General features: G+C 50.8%; 1 protein-coding gene across 1 annotated transcript; it reads left to right on the plus strand.

Moving 5' to 3' along the window:
• Positions 1–6852: 6852 nt before the first annotated feature.
• Positions 6853–16795, plus strand: LOC110121792 (polyunsaturated fatty acid lipoxygenase ALOX15B-like). The gene is made up of 14 exons (XM_020869088.2): positions 6853–7148; positions 7235–7460; positions 7754–7835; positions 10442–10564; positions 10847–10950; positions 12196–12368; positions 12602–12748; positions 12844–13047; positions 14062–14148; positions 14300–14469; positions 14646–14767; positions 14865–14965; positions 15044–15214; positions 15586–16795. The coding sequence occupies exons 1-14, from the start codon at positions 7002–7004 to the stop codon at positions 15763–15765; spliced, it is 2037 nt and encodes a 678-aa protein (XP_020724747.2). The 5' UTR covers positions 6853–7001; the 3' UTR covers positions 15766–16795.
• Positions 16796–17684: the final 889 nt, after the last annotated feature.

Below are 17684 nucleotides of genomic sequence, written 5' to 3' on the forward strand. Positions count from 1 at the left end.
TCACCATGTTGCTTTCATCCTCAGGTGGGTTCTCCCAAAATGGTTATGGAAATGATCAGCAGGAGCTTCAAGGCTTGCTTACATCCAGAGTGACTTCTAGGAAATGAAAGTGCTTAAAAAAGAAATTATATCAGCTACAGAAAAATCCCAGGGCTGATTCTGACTGGCTTGAACAAAGCCACGTATTTATCCCCTTATCAATTCCCCAACTCTGCTCAAGTCTGTTTGGCCATGTGGATCACATGCCCACCCCGGGAACCAGAGGATGAAGTCAGCTCCATGGTGTCCATATGGGTAAGGGACTAGTCTCTATATGAAAATGAGGTTATGGTTACCAGAATAAGGGGCACAGGTGCTTCTGTCCACACGATGTCTGTCCTTTATGTTCCCTGGGGCTTTCTCATCAAATCAGGAGCTGCTGGGGAACGAGGACTTTGTCCCACTTATCTGTTCACCTCCAGCACCCAGCCCAGGACCTAACACAGAAAAGTTCCCTGACCCCTCTCAGCTCATGATTTTACTCATGACTCAGTGACAGTGACATAACCAGGAAGAAGCTCCCACACTATCCTCCATCCACAGTGACCTCGCTGTGACTGTACCCATGGGTCCTCTCCTCCACACACAGTGACCTCGCTGTGACTGTACCCATGGGTCCTAACCCTGTCTTTTACCATGGAAGGCATGTCCTGCTCTGTCGTGGGTGTGCTTCATTGCCTGGCCTTGGTTTCTCCTCCTCCTGGTGCCAGCCCCTCATGTTTCCCTTAGGAAACCACCCAGTCTCATTCTCAGCCACGTACTTTGAGTGGGATTAACTCCATCTCCAATTCCAGGGATAAGCCTTAGTTGGTGCATGATCAGGTCATTTAAGATGGCTGTTTTGTTGCTCTCTGTACACCCTCTGCTCAACTAGATCTGCTTCACTCACATGACTATCCGATGCTCTTAATTATAGGGCTTAATCAGTAACTGCCTACGAGTTTGCCCCCTATCCTGACTGCTGGTTCCCCTGGTAACCACTGAGCCAACCTGATGTCAATTCCTCCTATAAATGGTAACCTCCTTCTCCCCCAAGTAGTGAAGGCTACCTCCAGGTCTTGCCTGCCATTCACGTGGAGTGTTGCTCTGGGACCCTTTATTTGGGACATGTTAGATCCCCTGTCCATTAAACTGAGGTCTCTTGCTGTCTGGGTTCCTCCATCTCCAGGGCAGGCAATTAAAGCTTGGCGGCCTGCCAGGCTCAGCCCAACAACATTCCATCCTCCAGGGCACATTGGTTAGTTCAGGGAGTGGAGTGTAGCCCATTTGGAGCAATGGAGAGAAAAAGGAGGAGGTGAGGAGACACTAGCCAGAGTTTGGGCAACTTCTGCAAGTGCTAGGGCTTCCCAGGTGCTTCAGTGGTAAAGAATTTACCTGCCAATACTGGAGATGCAGACTCAATCCTTGGGTCAGGAAGATCCCCAGGAGAAGGAAAAGGCAACCTGCACCAGTATTCTTGCCTGGGAAATCTCATGGACAGAGAAACCTGGTGGGCTACAGTCCATGGGGGTCGCAAAGAGTCAGACACGACTTAGCAATCGAGCACACACGCATACACAAGTGCTACCTGAAAACGCCTCTCTTCTGGTTGGTGTGGTGGCCATCTCGTGCTCTGAACCAAATTTACATTATCTGAGGAAGAAAGAAGGGAGAATGGATATTGGGTGGGTAATTCATTGTCTGTCACACACCTGCCTCTGGATACTGAAGTGGTTTGCCATTCCCTTCTCCAGGGGACCACATTTTGTCAGAATTCTCCACCATGACCCATCTGTCTTGGGTGACCCTACATGGCATAACTCAGTTTCATTGAGTTAGACTAGGCTGTGGTCCATGTGATCAGTTTGGTTAGTTTTCTGTGACTGTGGTTTTCATTCTGTCTGTCCTCTGATGGATGAGGAGTAGCAGGCAAATTTGGCCTTGGAGTACAAAACAAAGCAGGCCAAAGGCTAACAGAGTTTTGCCAAGAGAAGCATACACCCTCTTCCAACAACACAAGAGAAGACTCTACACATGGACATCACCAGATGGTCAATACTGAAATCAGATTGATTATATTCTTTGCAATTAAAGATGCAGAAGCTCTATACAGTCAGCAAAAACAAGACCAGACCAGGAACTGACTGTGGCTCAGATCATGAACTCCTTATTGCCAAATTCAGACTTAAATTGAAGAAAGTAGGGAAAACCACTAGACCATTCAGGTATGACCTAAATCAAATCCCTTACGATTATACAGTGGAAATGACAAATAGATCCAAGGGATTAGATGTAATAGACAGAGTGCCTGAAGAACTATGGATGGAGGTTCATGACATTGTACCAGAGGCAGTGATCAAGACCATCTCCAAGAAAAAGAAATGCAAAAAGGCAACATGGTTGTCTGAGGAGGCCTTATAAATAGCTGAGAAAAGAAGAGAAGCTAAAGGCAAAGGAGGAAAAGGAAGATGTACCAATTTGAATGCAGAGTTTCAAAGACTATCAAAGAGAGATAAGAAAGACTTCCTCAGTGATCAGTGCAAAGAAATAGAGGAAAATAATAAAATGGGAAAGACTAGAGAACTGTTTAAGAAAATTAGAGATACCAAGGGAACATTTCATGCAAAGATGGGCTCAATAAAGGACAGAAATGGTATGGACCTAACAGAAGCAGAAGATATTAAGATGAGGTGGCAAGAAAAAAAAAAAGGAAAAAAAAAAAAAAGAGGTGGCAAGAATACACAGAAGACCCATACAAAAAAGATCTTCATGACCCAGATAACCACGATGGTATGATCACTCACCTACAGCCAGACATCCTGGAATGTGAAGTCAAGTGGGCCTTAGGAAGCATCACTACCAACAAAGCTAGTGGAAGTGATGGAATTCCAGTTGAGCTAAATCAAATCCTAAAAGATGATGCTGTGAAAGTGCTGCACTCAATATGCCAGCAAATTTGGAAAACTCAGCAGTGGCCACAGGACTGGAAAAGGTCAGTTTTCATTCCAATCCCAAAGAAAGGCAATGCCAAAGAATGTTCAAACTACTGCTAATTTCACATGCTATCAAAATAATGTTCAAAATTCTCCAAGCCAGGTTCTAACAGTACATGAACCGAGAACTTCCAGATATTCAAGCTGGATTTAGAAAAGGCAGAGAAACCAGAGATCAAATTGCCAACATCTGCTGGATCATCAAAAAAATCAAGAGAGTTCCAGAAAAGCATCTACTTCTGCTTTATTAACTATGCCAAAGCCTTGACTGTGTGGATGAAAACAAACTGTGGAAAACTCTTCAAGAGATGGGAATACCAGACCACCTGACCTGCCTCCTGAGAAATCTGTATGCAGGTCAGGAAACAACAGTTAGAACTGGACATGGAACAACAGGCTGGTTCCAAATCAGGAAAGGAGTACGTCAAGCCTGTATATTGTCACCCTGCTTATTGAACTAATATGCAGAGTACATCATGAGAAATGCTGGGCTGGATGCAGCACAAGCTGGAATCAAGATTGCCAGGAGAAATATCAATAACCTCAGATACGCAGATGACACCACCCTTATGGCAGAAAGTGAAGAAGAACTAAAGAGCTTCTTGGTGAAAGTGAAAGAGGAGAGTGGAAAAATTGGCTTAAAACTCAACATTCAGAAAACTAAGATCCTGGCATCCAGTCCCGTCACTTCATGGAAACTAGATGGAGAAACAGTGGAAACAGTGGCAGACTTTATTTTCTTGGGGTCCAAAATCACTGCAGATGGTGACTGCAGCCATGAAATTAAGACACTTGCTTCTTGGAAGAAAAGCTATGACCAACCTAGACAGCATATTAAAAAGAAGAGACATTACTTTGTCAACAAAGGTCCATCTAGTCAAAGCTATGGTTTTTCCAGTAGTCATGTATGGATGTGAGAGTTGGACTATAAAGAAAGCTGAGCACTGAAGAATTGATGCTTTTGAACTATGGTGTTGGAGAAGACTCTTGAGAGTCCCTTGGACTACAAGGAGATCCAACCAGTCCATCCTAAAGGAAATCAGTCCTGAATATTCATTGGAAGGACTGATGTTGAAGCTGAAACTCCAATACTTTGGCCACCTGATGAGAAGAACCGACTCATTGGAAAAGACCCTGATGCTGGGAAAGATTGAGGGCAGGAGGAGAAGGGGACGACAGTGGAAGAGATGGTTGGATGGCATTACTGATTCAATGGACATGAGTTTGAGCAAGCTCCGGAAGTTGGTGATGAACAAGGAAGCCTGGCGTGCGGCAGTCCATGGGGTCGCAAAGACTTGAACATGACTGAGCAACTGAACTGACTGACTGACACTGGATACTTCAGTTACAGTAGCCAAGTGAATTGCCAAAGTCAGTTATGGTTAGAATTTTCTGTTGTTGAACCTGTTAATCTCTGGCTTTATGTATCTATAAGAGGCTGGGGTCCTGTCCCCACTTGTGCTCTGGATCCTGCTTCTTTCTCTTGTCCAGGATTTTAATTCTGAGATTAGCACTTCTCCTCTGCATCAATGTCCTTGCCTCATTCCCAACAACACAAACATGCCTTGGTGGCAGTTCTTCTCAAGATTGACAGCATACCACACCATGGGGAGAGGCCAGAGCCTTGCTTTTTCCAAGGCCCCTAGTAGTTCTAGTGTGTGAAGCCGATCAGTTCAGTTCAGTTCAGGTGCTCAGTCGTGTCTGACATTTTGCAACCCAACGGACTGCAGCACGCCAGGCCTCCCTATCCATCACCAACTCCCGGAGTTTATTCAAACTCATGTCAATGAGTTTGTGATGCCATCCGTGAGTTTGTGAGTCCATGGCGTCAGTGATGTCATCCGACCATCTCATCATCTGTCGTCCCCTTCTCCTCCTGCCCTCAATCTTTCCCAGCATCAGGGTCTTTTCCAATGAGTCAGTTCTTCTCATCAGGTGGCCAAAGTATTGGAGTTTCAGCTTCAACATCAGTCCTTCCAATGAATATTCAGGACTGATTTCCTTTAGGATGGACTGGTTGGATCTCCTTGTAGTCCAAGGGACTCTCAAGAGTCTTCTCCAACACCATAGTTCAAAAGCATCAATTCTTCAGTGCTCAGCTTTCTTTATAGTCCAACTCTCACATCCATACATGACTACTGGAAAAACCATAGCTTTGACTAGATGGACCTTTGTTGACAAAGTAATGTCTCTTCTTTTTAATATGCTGTCTAGGTTGGTCATAGCTTTTCTTCCAAGAAGCAAGTGTCTTAATTTCATGGCTGCAGTCACCATCTGCAGTGATTTTGGACCCCAAGAAAATAAAGTCTGCCACTGTTTCCACTGTTTCTCCATCTAGTTTCCATGAAGTGATGGGACTGGATGCCATGATCTTAGTTTTCTGAATGTTGAGTTTTAAGCCAATTTTTTCACTCTCCTCTTTCACTTTCACCAAGAGGCTCTTTAGTTCCTCTTCACTTTCTGCCATAAGGGTGGTGTCATCTGCGTATCTGAGGTTATTGATATTTTTCCTGGCAATCTTGATTCCAGCTTGTGCTGCATCCAGCCCAGCATTTCTCATGATGTACTCTGCATATTAGTTCAATAAGTAGGGTGACAATATACAGGCTTGATGTACTCCTTTCCTGATTTGGAACCAGCCTGTTGTTCCATGTCCAGTTCTAACTGTTGCTTCCTGACCTGCATACAGATTTCTCAGGAGGCAGGTCAGGTGGTCTGGTATTCCCATCTCTTGAAGAGTTTTCCACAGTTTGTTTTCATCCACACAGTCAAGGCTTTGGCATAGTCAATAAAGCAGAAGTAGATGCTTTTCTGGAACTCTCTTGATTTTTGATGATCCAACGGATGTTGGCAATTTGATCTCTGGTTTCTCTGCCTTTTCTAAATCCAGCTTGAATATCTGGAAGTTCACGGTTCACGTATTGTTGAATCCTGACTTGGAGAAATTTGAGCACTACTTTACTAGCGTGTGAGATGAGTGCAATTGTGCCATAGTTTGAGCATTCTTTGGCATTGCCTTTCTTCAATACTGAGAGTCATTTGTAAGAAGAGTTGGTCATCTTGAAAGCGGCTCTCCTTCCATGCCATATCCTCTGATATTGCCCTATTTCTCTTCCTACCCCTTAAAAGAAAAAATTTATTTAAAAAAATTCCTCCTCCTTGTTTCTACTGTCTTAACTTTTTGTAATTTTGCAAGTTTAGGAAACCAAGTAAGATGCATACAGGAAAATAAAATGAATGCAAACATTTTACAGGAGACCACATCATTTGGTTCTAGCTCAACCTTCTTCTGATTCCCCACCAAATTTCCCAGAGCTAAGAGAATATAACTGTTTCCTGCTTCAAGGTTCCTCCTGCTTCAGCAGAAATATACAGAAAACATCAAAAGGTAACAGAATGGGGAACAATGGATAGAACTAGTGGGGATTTAGGCATGGGGAAATGCAGTAGGTTGATCTTCTAAGTTATTCTGGATAAAACAAACATTGGCTTTTGCCCCCTCCCCCAAGCTCCATTAAAATGGCAGAAAAATGGATTTTTTTTTTTTTTCCTGGCCTGTTGCCCCACATACAGGATCTTAGTTTGCTGATCAGGGATAGAACCCGTGTACCCTGCATTGGAAGTGCCAGTCTTAACCACTGGATCACCAGGGAATTTCTCTGCATAGATTTTCAAGGCTAAGAAGACAAAGAAACAAAGAGGCGGACAAATAAACCCGAGCTGCACTGGATCCCAATTCCTTCCGGCCCTGCCCTGCAAACCTCAGTCCCTACACGTCCCAGGGCAGACCAGCCCACACAGCTTGCCTCTCGCCCTGCCTCTCAGCCCCGCCCTCTCTGCCCTGAGCCCGGGGTTGCTTTTTGAGGAGGTGATAGGACCCACAGGAACTCAGAGTTGCCTGGCCAGGGTGCGGAGGTGCGTATCCCTGGGGGTGAGCGACTGGGCTCTGCAGTCCGACCAGCAGGAGAGAGCCAGACTCCGGCTGTCACCATGGCCAAGTTCAGGGTGAGGGTATCCACCGGAGAGGCCTTCGGGGCCGGCACGTGGGACAAAATGTCTGTCAGCATCGTGGGGACCCGAGGAGAGACCCCCCCACTGCCCCTGGACCATCTCGGCAAAGAGTTTAACGCGGGCGCCGTGAGTGCTTGGGAGGTAGGGGTGCGGGCGGAGGAGGGAGCAGGAGGGACGACCCTCTAGGATACTAAAACGTCTCTTCCCCACAGGAGGAGGACTTCGAGGTGACGCCCCCCCAGGACGTGGGCCAGGTGCTGCTGGTGCGCGTCCACAAGGCGCCCCTAGCGCGATCCCGGCCCCTCGCGCCCTCGGCCGGGGACGCCTGGTTCTGCCGCTGGGTCCAGCTCACGCCGCCGCAGGGGGCCGCGCCGCTCTGCTTCCCCTGCTACCAGTGGCTGGAGGGCGAGGGGAGCCTGCTGCTGCGGGAGGGGACAGGTGAGGGGCACACAGGAAAGAGGAGGGGGCTGGTGTGTTGGGGAAAAGGGCAAGGGAGGATCGGAGAGATGAACTGGAGTCGCCAAGGCGGAGGGACAGGGGCACGGGGTTGAGCGGGGGGCGGGGGGAGAGGAGGTTGAGGGGAGGGGGAGGTGGCAGTCTAGCGTGGGAGAAGCCATCCTTCTGCGGGCAAGGGACCTGGCAAGGGGTAGATCAAGTGGCGGGGGGAGTAGCTGAGGCCAGGGGTCAGGGGGGTTTCTCTGCCCTCCTCACCTGCTCCTCTCCTCCCACAGCGAAGATCTCATGGGAAGACCACCACCCCACGCTCCAGCAACAGCGCAGGGAGGAGCTGCAGGCCAGGCGGGAGGCCTACCGGTGAGGAGGGGGCTTCTGTATGGAGAGGGGGTGGAGATAGGTTGCCTACCCGGACCAGGGTCAGCCCTTTCCCGCTGCTGATGGTGTGGTAGGAAGTCTCCATCTGGTCCTCTGTCCTTTCGGATCACAGCATCACCAGGAAACTCCTAAAAATGCAGATACTTAGAACCTCCTCAGACCTCCCGAATCAGATATGGGGGGAAGGGCAGCAATACTGGTGTGTTTTCATGAAAGTATGGTTGATGTATAATATTATATTAGTTTTGGGTATATAGCATAGTGATTCAGGTTGTTTCTAGATTATATTCCACTATAGGTTATTACAGGACTTCCCAGATGGCTCAGATGGTAAAGAATCTGCCCGCAGTGCGGGAGACCCGGGGTCGATCCCAAGTTGGGAAGATCCCCTGAAGAAGGGAAAGGTAACCTCCAGTATTCTTGCCTGGAGAATCCCATGGACAGAGGAGCCTGGCGGGCTACAGTCTATAGGGTCACAAAGAGTTGGACACGACTGAATGACTAAACACACACAGGCACACAGGTTATTACAAGGTTCCGGGCATAATTCTTTGTGTGATATAGTAAATCTTTGTTGCCAACAATATTGTATTAAGGAGATTTCCAGGTGATTCATGCCCACTAAACCTTGAAAACCTACTGCTCTCAATGCCTTAATCTTGCTGACACCTTTCTTCCCCTGGGGCTTTTTCAAACATTAACATGTTCCGTGTCCTGGAAGTAGGGGCAGAACCAGAAATATGCCACCCCAACCCCCAGGAAACTCATCCTTCAGGGTGGGCAAGGGGTGGGAGGGGGCTCTTTCTCTGCTCTGGGCTCAACGTTGTAGAAGGTCAGCTGGGATAGCTGAGTCCTAGAGGGCCCCCTGGCAGAAGGTGGAGGGCTGCAGAAGGGACTGGGGCCTCTGGGGTCTCCTGAGGCAGAAAGCCAGGGACCCCACTCAGGAGCAGGTTTTCAAAAGGTCGTGATCTGGCCAACTGGGCTGTGTCTGAAGCCCGGGCTGCAGGCTTTTGCTTCAGGTCTCTGGGGGCACAGCAGCTGCAGGCTCATTTGGCTCCTGGTACTTCCACATGTGTTGTGAATTATATCCCTGAGAAAACCATGAGGCCCAATCTGCCAGCAACGGCCCCAGCTGAGGGAACAGATGGAGACAGCTGTGTCCATGGAGTGAAGAAGTGCTTTCTTCCTTTCTTGGCAAAACAAAGACACAGGAGTCAGGAGATGCAGGGCCAACCTCGGTGCAGGGCAGAAGATGTGAAAGGTTAGGCAAATTCTTTAACTTTTTTAATCCTTATTTTCTCCTGCAAAAGAAGCTGAGAATACCAGTCTGATCTGTGATTTTAGGAAGAACAAATGAGAAAATGGTAATGAATGCAGCTTATCAGCTGCTAAGCCCTGCACAAATGTATAGACTGTTGTTCATAATGTCCCTTGGTTACCTCTGCTCCCGGTGGCTACACCTTCAATACTCAGAGCAAGGTCTCAGATCCACAGAATCAGCATCACCTGGGAGCTCTTTAGAAATACAGGGTCTTGGGCCCACCCATCCCAGACCTACTAAATGAGAATCTGCATTTTAATTCCCTGGGCGAATTAAATTTTTGTACATTGAAGTTTGAAAAGCAGGGTTTGGCCACCACTTGGTGGCAGTGTACTTTAATTGCAAATTGTTCTTTGAGGGTGCCTGTTCGAACCCAAGGCAATGATTGAATGAACTAAAGAATGAACAAGGGAAGGAATGAAAGGACGACTGGCTGGGGTCAACTCAGCTTTGCACGGTCATGATTTTACCATTTCACCCAGAGATCTCAGGCTGTGTTGCTGCTGGATAAAGGGATTTAGAGATGCTTTAGGCCAGACCAGAGGAAACTTCTAGGCTCCCTTAAGCTACAGAGGCTGAAGTGTCTCTCCATGGGATGCGTGCCAAACGCAACTGATGCCTTCACACACTCCCACCTTCAGGACAGTGTCCCCTCTGCAATGCATCTCTGTTGGTCGGGAGTTTTGCAAAAACAAAAACAGACTCCAACTAGCAGACAGAGAAAAAAAAAGGAATGTGTCAACAGGTCGCAGAGATATTCACAGAAGTGAGGGCTGGAAGCGTAGCCAAATCTCAGGGGCCAGAAACAAGGTGACTCTCTTCCCTGTCTCTGGAGCCCCCAAATGCTTCTCTTTCCTTCACTTTTCTCTCTGCAGAACAGCTTTCTTTGTTCCCAGGCCACATAATGGGAAATGGCTGTAACTAGCAGTCCTGATGTTTACATGTTATAACCCAGATAGCCAGAGAGAGAGATGTCCCCAGATCCAGCCCCAATGGCCAGTTCCCCAGGAAGGATTCTGATTGGCCCCTCTCTGGCCAGGTGCCCAACCCTGGACCAATGAATGGATCAGGGGAGGAGTCTTCCAGGGAACATGGCAGCTCCCCCTGCAGCCTTGAGGATGGAGGGCAAAGGCAGAGCCCAGAAAGACTCCTGCTTGTGGAAAGGGGCTGGCCCTGACCAGGGCCTTGAAGAGTCTGCCACCCCCTATCTCTCGTCAGTGGGTTCCCTGAGGCTTTTTGCTGACTGCCTTCTGGCTCTTCCCTCCAGCTGGAAGACTTACATCCCAGGCTGGCCTCGGTGCCTCAACAAGGAGACTGTAAAAAACCTGAACCTCAACATCAAATACTCTGTGGCCAAGAACACCACCTTCTACCTGCGGGGCGGCTCTGCGTGAGGACAAACCCCCTCTCCTGTCCATGGGTCTCAGATGCCCTAGGACCCCTGCCTTCTGCCCTCCCCACCATCAGGAATATGGGTCACATGACCCCCCTCCCCCAGGGCAAGGCCTCTACTCACCACCTATCCCTACAGGGTGATGGCAGCCTTGGGGCCGTGACTGCCTTGCGCCCCAGAAGCTAGTTTGGAATCCCAGGAAGGATAAGCCTAGCCAACAGGAGAGGGTCTCCCAGGGCCTCTTGCCTCCCCCACCCCACCCCTCAAATCTTCTGGCAGGCTGGCTGAGCTGAAACTCAAAGGGCTGCTGGACCGCAAGGGACTCTGGAAGAGTCTGAAGGAAATGAGACGGGTGTTCAACTTCCGGAAGACTCCAGCTGTGGGTGAGGGCTGCAGACCTCTTCCCTGGGGCATCAGCTCTCCCTATCAGGAGTGTCAGAAAACCAAGCCCCAGTCCATTGTGTGATCCTCACTGAGCCTTACTTTCTCCCTAGACACAAAAGAAAATGTGTACTGGGGGCATCTCTGACCTTCTAATGCCTTTTAATCCATCAGACACTTGTTGGCTACTACACACCAGACAGTGTCTTAGGGGCTGTGGACACAGTTCTTGTCCCCCCAGAGCTTCCAGTTGAGCAGGCAAAAGGCAAAGTAGGCTCAAAAGTAAATCAAGAGGTTCACTTGTGAAGCCTGCACATCGCGGCTCCAGTGAGAGTGTGTAAGGAGCAGCTGGCTTGGTCCAGCTAGGGAGTGACCCACAGAGGTGACTTTAGGCTGAGTCAAAACTTGAGACCTCAAAGTTGCGTAGGTGTCAACAGTTCTGGGCGTGGTGTGGGGGAAACAGAGGGTGCTTCAGGTTCGGGGGGTGATGCAGGTGAAGGCCCTGAAAATGGAAGGAGCAGAGACCTCCTAGGGGCAGAAGCTGCTGCTGTGGCCAAAGAGTATTGATCCAGGGCAGAAAGATAGGAGGCGAAGCAGGGGAGGTGTCTGGGCCCCCAGCTGTGCAGAACTGTGGAGGCCATGGTAGGAGCTCGGACCTTTCCCATATGCAGTGGGAAGTTTCAACCAGCTGCCTGTTGGGGAATGCTGTGGCCAGTTGTTCCATAGGGGGTGGGCTGTCTGGACAGCAGTGGAAGCAGGACGGGACATGAGGCTTTGGTTGTGGTCAGCAGAAGATGGAAACCTCAGCAAGGCAGTGATGACACGGAATGGCTGGGAGGACCAGGAGCTACTGAGGGTGGAGAATGAACGGGACTTCATGGGAGGAGGATGGGGGGAGCTGCTCTGCCCCAGGTGATCTGGTGGATGGAGGTGCCATTCCTGGGAAGCCAGGCAATGGGGTGGGGCCCGGGCTGGAGCCGGAACCCATGTTCAGCCTCAGATGTGCTGTGTTTGAGTCACAGAGGTGGGGATGGCAGGGAGATGGTAGGCCAGGTGGGCTGGGGTCTAAGATATGCTGCTTGGGTGAACTGAAGCCAAGGGATCAGAGGAGGTCACCCGGAGAAAGGTACAGAGCGAGAAGAGAGGGGCACACAGGACGGACCCAAGAGAAGCTCCACCATGGTGCCCAGGGGCAGTCCCCTGGGGCCTGGGGTGACCAGTCCCATCTCCCCTGCCCCTCCCCACAGAATACGTGTTTGAGCACTGGCAGGAGGATGCCTTCTTTGCCTACCAGTTCCTGAATGGCCTCAACCCCGTCCTGATCCGACGCTGTCACTACCTCCCCAAGAACTTCCCTGTCACCGATGCCATGGTGGCCCCAGTGTTGGGCCCTGGAACAAGCCTGCAGGCCGAGCTGGAGGTGAGGGGCAGGGGGTCCTGGCCCTGCACACCCCCATCTCAGTCCTTCAGGCCCATCCCCTACCGAAAAGGAACCATACTCACATTGGTTAAGGACCTACGGTGCATGGCGTGCCAAGAACACCCTCTCCTGTGTACACTCTACTCCTAGTCCTGCATCCTCTCCCGCATTCCCATACTCCCCACCTGCAGAAAGCCAGATGGCAGCCCAGGCTCCCCTGCTCTCTCCTGCAGAAGGGGTCTCTGTTCCTGGTGGATTACGGCCTCCTTGCTGGTGTCCGCACCAATGTCATCAATGGGAGGCCTCAGTTCTCCACAGCCCCAATGACCCTGCTATACCAGCACCCCGGCCATGGGCCCCTGCTGCCGCTCGCCATCCAGGTCAGCAGCCAGTGGGTGGCAGGGCAGGGGTGGGGAGTGGTCTGAGAGGTGGGCAGACACTCAAGGCTGCCTCTCCCCACCGGCCCATCCTACAGCTCAGCCAGACCCCTGGGCCCAACAGCCCCATCTTTCTGCCCAGTGATGACAAGTGGGACTGGTTGCTGGCCAAGACGTGGGTGCGCAATGCCGAGTTCTCTATCCACGAGGCCCTCACACACCTGTTACAGGCACACCTGGTGCCCGAGGTCTTCGCCCTAGCTACGCTGCGCCAGCTGCCCCACTGCCACCCCCTCTTCAAGGTCAGTGGCTCAGCAAGATGGCCCAGACTGTGCCCTAAGTCTGCACGTCCCCGCACCTGGGCCTGCCCCTCGGGGTGCCTCATCCATGCAGCCTGTCACCACATGGCCCTGTCCTCCCAGGCCAGGATGCTAAGCCCCCATCCTGCCTCAGTAGCAACTTCCTGCACAACTGCCCCAAGGGGCTGCTTTCTGGCGAGCCCTAAGCTGGGGTGAGATGATGGGGCTGGGGATAGAGGAAGGACCACATGTGACAGCAGATTGTACCCCAGAGAGATTCCCTTCTAGGAGAGCTCAATCCAACAGCTGTCCCAGGAGCCCAGCTCCTAGGGAAGGAGAGACCTGGGGTAGACAGATGCCAAAGTGAGAACATGGCCAGCAGGTTTTCTGCAGATTGATGGGAAGCCATGAGAGAGAGGCCCATGTCTCTAAGGTGGGCTTTGCTAAGCCATCAGATGGCCCAGATTCATCCCCTCCAGGGGCCTGGAGCATCCCCTCTGTCAGTGTGATGAGTCCACAGCTGCTGAGACTTTCTGATTCTTCCTTAGACAGCCTCCTAGATCCTGGATGCAGGCTCTACCCTGTCCTTTTCAAACCAGGCTGATTCTTTCTGACAATCAGCAGTTCCCAGGGCCTGGTACTCAGTGGTGGGCTCTAGGGGATGGTTCCACATTGCCAGGCCCAATTCATGGTGCTTTGCCTACCCAGGGGTCAGAAAATCACAGGATGCTGGAGCTGGAGGGATTCACAGAGCTCATCCAGATGAGCCCTCTCATTTGCCCAGTGATCTGATACCCAAAGAGAGGAATACAAATGGTCAAGGTCACAGAAAAGGATGCTGGTGGACCTCAGCCCCCATCACTGGTCCTGGAGCCCCTGATCTCTGTCCCAGGCAGCCTCTCTTGTTGCTGTCATCTCTTTCCATGAGTGATTTACAGGGCTGGGTGCCTCTGTGAAGCAAGGCGTGGGATCAGAGCTATTTAGGCTTTACCCAGCTCTCTTCTCTGACCCTTACAGCTGCTGATCCCTCACACTCGGTATACCTTGCATATCAACACGCTGGGCCGAGAACGGCTCATCGCCCCTGGGCAGGTGGTGGACAGGGTAAGGACTGCTTTAGGGAGAATGGGGGTGGGGTAGTCCTTCAGTATGAAGACTCTGAGATCCTGGGGTGGGAGTGGCCCTGTCTCCCCAAACAGTATTACCTCCTGCTTCTGGGACAAGGGCTGTGGTAACCAGAAGTCCAATCTCCAAGTCCACAGGCCTTGGCATTGGAGGCTTCTCTGAGCTGATACAGAAGAACATGGAACAGCTGAACTATTCTGCCCTGTGTCTGCCTGATGATATCCGGGCCCGAGGAGTTGAAGACATCCCAGACTACTACTACCGGGATGATGGGATGCAGATCTGGGGTGCAGTGGAGCGGTAAGGGATTCAGCCCCAGAGAGCTTCAGCCTTGGGGGCAGGGAGGAAGAAGGAAGGCCCACGGAGGCGCCCACCAGGAGGAGGGATGGACATTAACAGCACCAGGACTGGGCAGGGGCACTTCTCAGAGAGGGTTGGGGTTGACAGCTGGGACAGCAACCCCATGTACCTTGCAGCTTTGTCTCCGAAATGATTGACATCTACTACCCGAGTGATGAGTCTGTCCGCGATGACAGTGAACTCCAGGCCTGGGTGTGGGAGATCTTCTCCGAGGGCTTCCTAGGCCGGGAGAGCTCAGGTAGGGGGTCCTCGGTTCTTAGGTCACACCCTCAGACCTCTGCAGCATTGTCCTCAGGATCCTTATAGCCCCATTCCCAGCCCAGCTCTCCCTGCAGGTCTACCCTCCACGCTGGGGACGCGGGAAGCCCTGATACAGTACGTCACCATGGTGATATTCAACTGTTCAGCCAAGCATTCGGCTGTCAGTGCGGGGCAGGTGAGAAGGGTCAATGTTGGGGGCAGGATTGGAGAGGAGGATGGGCTCCTCACCTCACTCTGCCCTCTTGCCTGTCAGTATGACTTTGGTGCCTGGATGCCCAACCTGCCACCCACCATGCAGCTGCCACCGCCCACCTCCAAAGGCCAGGCCAGGCTGGAGGGGTTCTTAGCCACTCTCCCACCAGTCAATGCCACGTGTGATGTGGTCACTGCCCTCTGGCTGCTGAGCAAGGAGCCTGGAGACCGAGTGAGTGTGGTGCTGGGAACCTGGCTGGGCCAGCCCTGGGGTAAGGGAGGCAATGCTGTTTACCCTTCCTGACCCAGATCCCACTCTACCGTCACACACCCCACGGAGCCTTCCCAGGGGGACACATGGTCACTGGACATCTCACACGGAGGGCCAAATGAGATGATGCAGTCACCCTTCACTGCAAGGGAAACGTGTGATACATTCCAGGGTGGCCGGGCCCTTCATCCTCAGAGCTGCCCACGGTTATCGTCACTGTTTAGGGGAAGGTGGCTCAATCAGAGGCTGCTTCAGGTCCCCTGGGGTAGATGGCTAAGGCGGGTCGCAGCTGCATAGCAGCCCCTTCACCCACCCTTGTGTTTGGTTCCCAGCGGCCCCTGGGCACCTACCCAGATGAGCACTTCATTGAGGAGGCCCCACGCCGGAGCATCGCTGCCTTCCAGAGCCGCCTCGCTGAGATCTCACGAGACATCCAAGAGCGAAACCGCAGCCTGGCGCTACCCTACCCCTACCTGGACCCTCCCCTCATTGAGAATAGTGTCTCCATCTAACTGCCCTGGGGAACAGGGCTCCATGGGGCATTGCTCTAGGCTACCTGCCGCCTAGAGAAAAGGACTCCCCAGAAAATCAGGCCCCCCATGCCTCTCCTGGGACACCCCAGCCTGGTATAACTCACCCCCCAACACACATATGGCGAAACAGAAACAAAGCAAAAACATAAAACCCCAGAGAACAGAACCTCATTGGACGGCACCACTATGCCTTTTGAAGATTCTAAGCCTCAAAGTGCCTGCACACCTGCAGCCCCCTGGAAGGGTACTATGGGGGGAACACAGTCCTGCCCCTGGTCCCACTGACCACAGCTGACTGGACCTAATGGTCACCTGACTCAAGGCCAGCCCTCCTCTAGACTATCCGCCTGAAAACTGCCAGAGAAGATGATAGTGACCTGTGGTCACAGCTTTAAAATGAACAACCCACTGAGAAGGAGCCACAGGAAGCAAGGCAGGAGGACATATTGCCCAGGACAAGCAGGCAGAGCCAACATCCACTTTCTGAAAAAACATGCCCCAAAGTTGGACAAAAGCCTTGCGTATTATAAAACAGTTTCCACTTCTGGAGACTTAAGCGATATATAATTCATCATACATTGCCTTCTAGATTCAATCTTCAATGACAGAATTCTAACATTTCATATACATTCTTCTGTTTTTCTTTTTTCTTGTTCTGACTCAGTGAACATCCGTTAAGGCCAAAAATGTGTCCCCTTGAATTCACCTGATGATTTCCATCCCTGTCTCATAGTGTAGGCAATAGAGCTCTGGTTTTTTCAGTTTCACTGATTTTTATAAAACACTGTAGACAGATACAATATATATTTGAATAATTGCACAAACATGGACACTGAAATAAATAGAACAATGCTTCAGAAAGGGGAATGCAACTCACAGCACTGGAACTGTTCATTCTTTATTGAGATTCAGTGCAGCCCCAAATGATTCAGAGATACAGCTGTCAAGCTTCTTTTGTTTAAAACAATTCCTGCAAACTCAAGCAATAAAGGAATTTGTGAAAAAGAAACTGAGTGTTTTGAGGGACTGAAGAATGGGTTAAACACAGTAGGAGTTAAACTCAGTCAGGAAGGACCAAAACTGGAAACTCTGGGCACAAGAACCAGCAGACATTGTCCTCAGGCCCTGCCACATTGTCCTCAGGCAAGCTCCTCCTACTTTTTGTCCTTGGCTCAATATTCAAATTCCATGAGGGAGAATCTGTGCTCAACAAATATCTCAGCTACTTCCCAGCGTTTCCCAGCCTACCTTTCAGTTAGGTTGTAGTCACATGACCGATTCTGGCCAATGGACTGTGACAGGAGTGATGTAGGAGGGACGTCCAAGATGAAGCTGGCATGCCTCCTCCATCCTTCACTTGCCCTTGAGGCTACCGTGGAGGCATGTTTCAGAACTCCTGAGCCCTGTCCTTCCCTCTGTCACTAGACTGTAAGCTCTCAAGGACAGGGTTCATAACTGCTTCCCACACTGTAGGTGTTCAGGAGGTGTTGAATGGAGGAATACACACATGATTCCTAAAACCCTCCAGTGTCCTTTTTCATTTACCTGTGTGTCTTCTCAACTAGACCATGAATTTCTGGAAGGTGGGAGTCATGGAAAGGGAAAAGAGGAAGAATTGTAGGGTGGAAGGTCCCAAAAGCTGGGGGAGAGTCCAGCTTACCTCCTGCCACTCCTTGTCTAGTGTTCCAAAATAGGGTGGAGTGAGTCACCAGAGATTGTCGTTGTTCAGTCACTCACTCATGTCCGACTCTTTGTGACCCCATGGACTGCAGCACACCAGGATTCCCTGTCCTTCACTATCTCCTGGAGTTTGCTGAAACTCAAGTCCATTGAGTCAGTGATGCCATCCAACCATCTCATCCTCTGTCTCCCTCTTCTCCTCCTGCCCTCAATCTTTC

This window comes from Odocoileus virginianus, chromosome 17 (genome assembly GCF_023699985.2).
Source record: "Odocoileus virginianus isolate 20LAN1187 ecotype Illinois chromosome 17, Ovbor_1.2, whole genome shotgun sequence".
In the NCBI taxonomy this organism is placed as follows: Eukaryota; Metazoa; Chordata; class Mammalia; order Artiodactyla; family Cervidae; genus Odocoileus; species Odocoileus virginianus.

What these genes read in the sequence shown, in the direction of transcription:
- LOC110121792 (XM_020869088.2), top strand. Translation starts at nt 7,002, where the DNA reads ATGGCCAAGTTCAGGGTGAGGGTATCCACCGGAGAGGCCTTCGGGGCC. An exon ending in CCGGAAGACTCCAGCTGTGG is followed by an intron (nt 10,951 to 12,195) that starts GTGAGGGCTGCA and finishes CCCTCCCCACAG; the next exon opens with AATACGTGTTTGAGCACTGG. An exon ending in ACTGCCACCCCCTCTTCAAG is followed by an intron (nt 13,048 to 14,061) that starts GTCAGTGGCTCA and finishes TGACCCTTACAG; the next exon opens with CTGCTGATCCCTCACACTCG.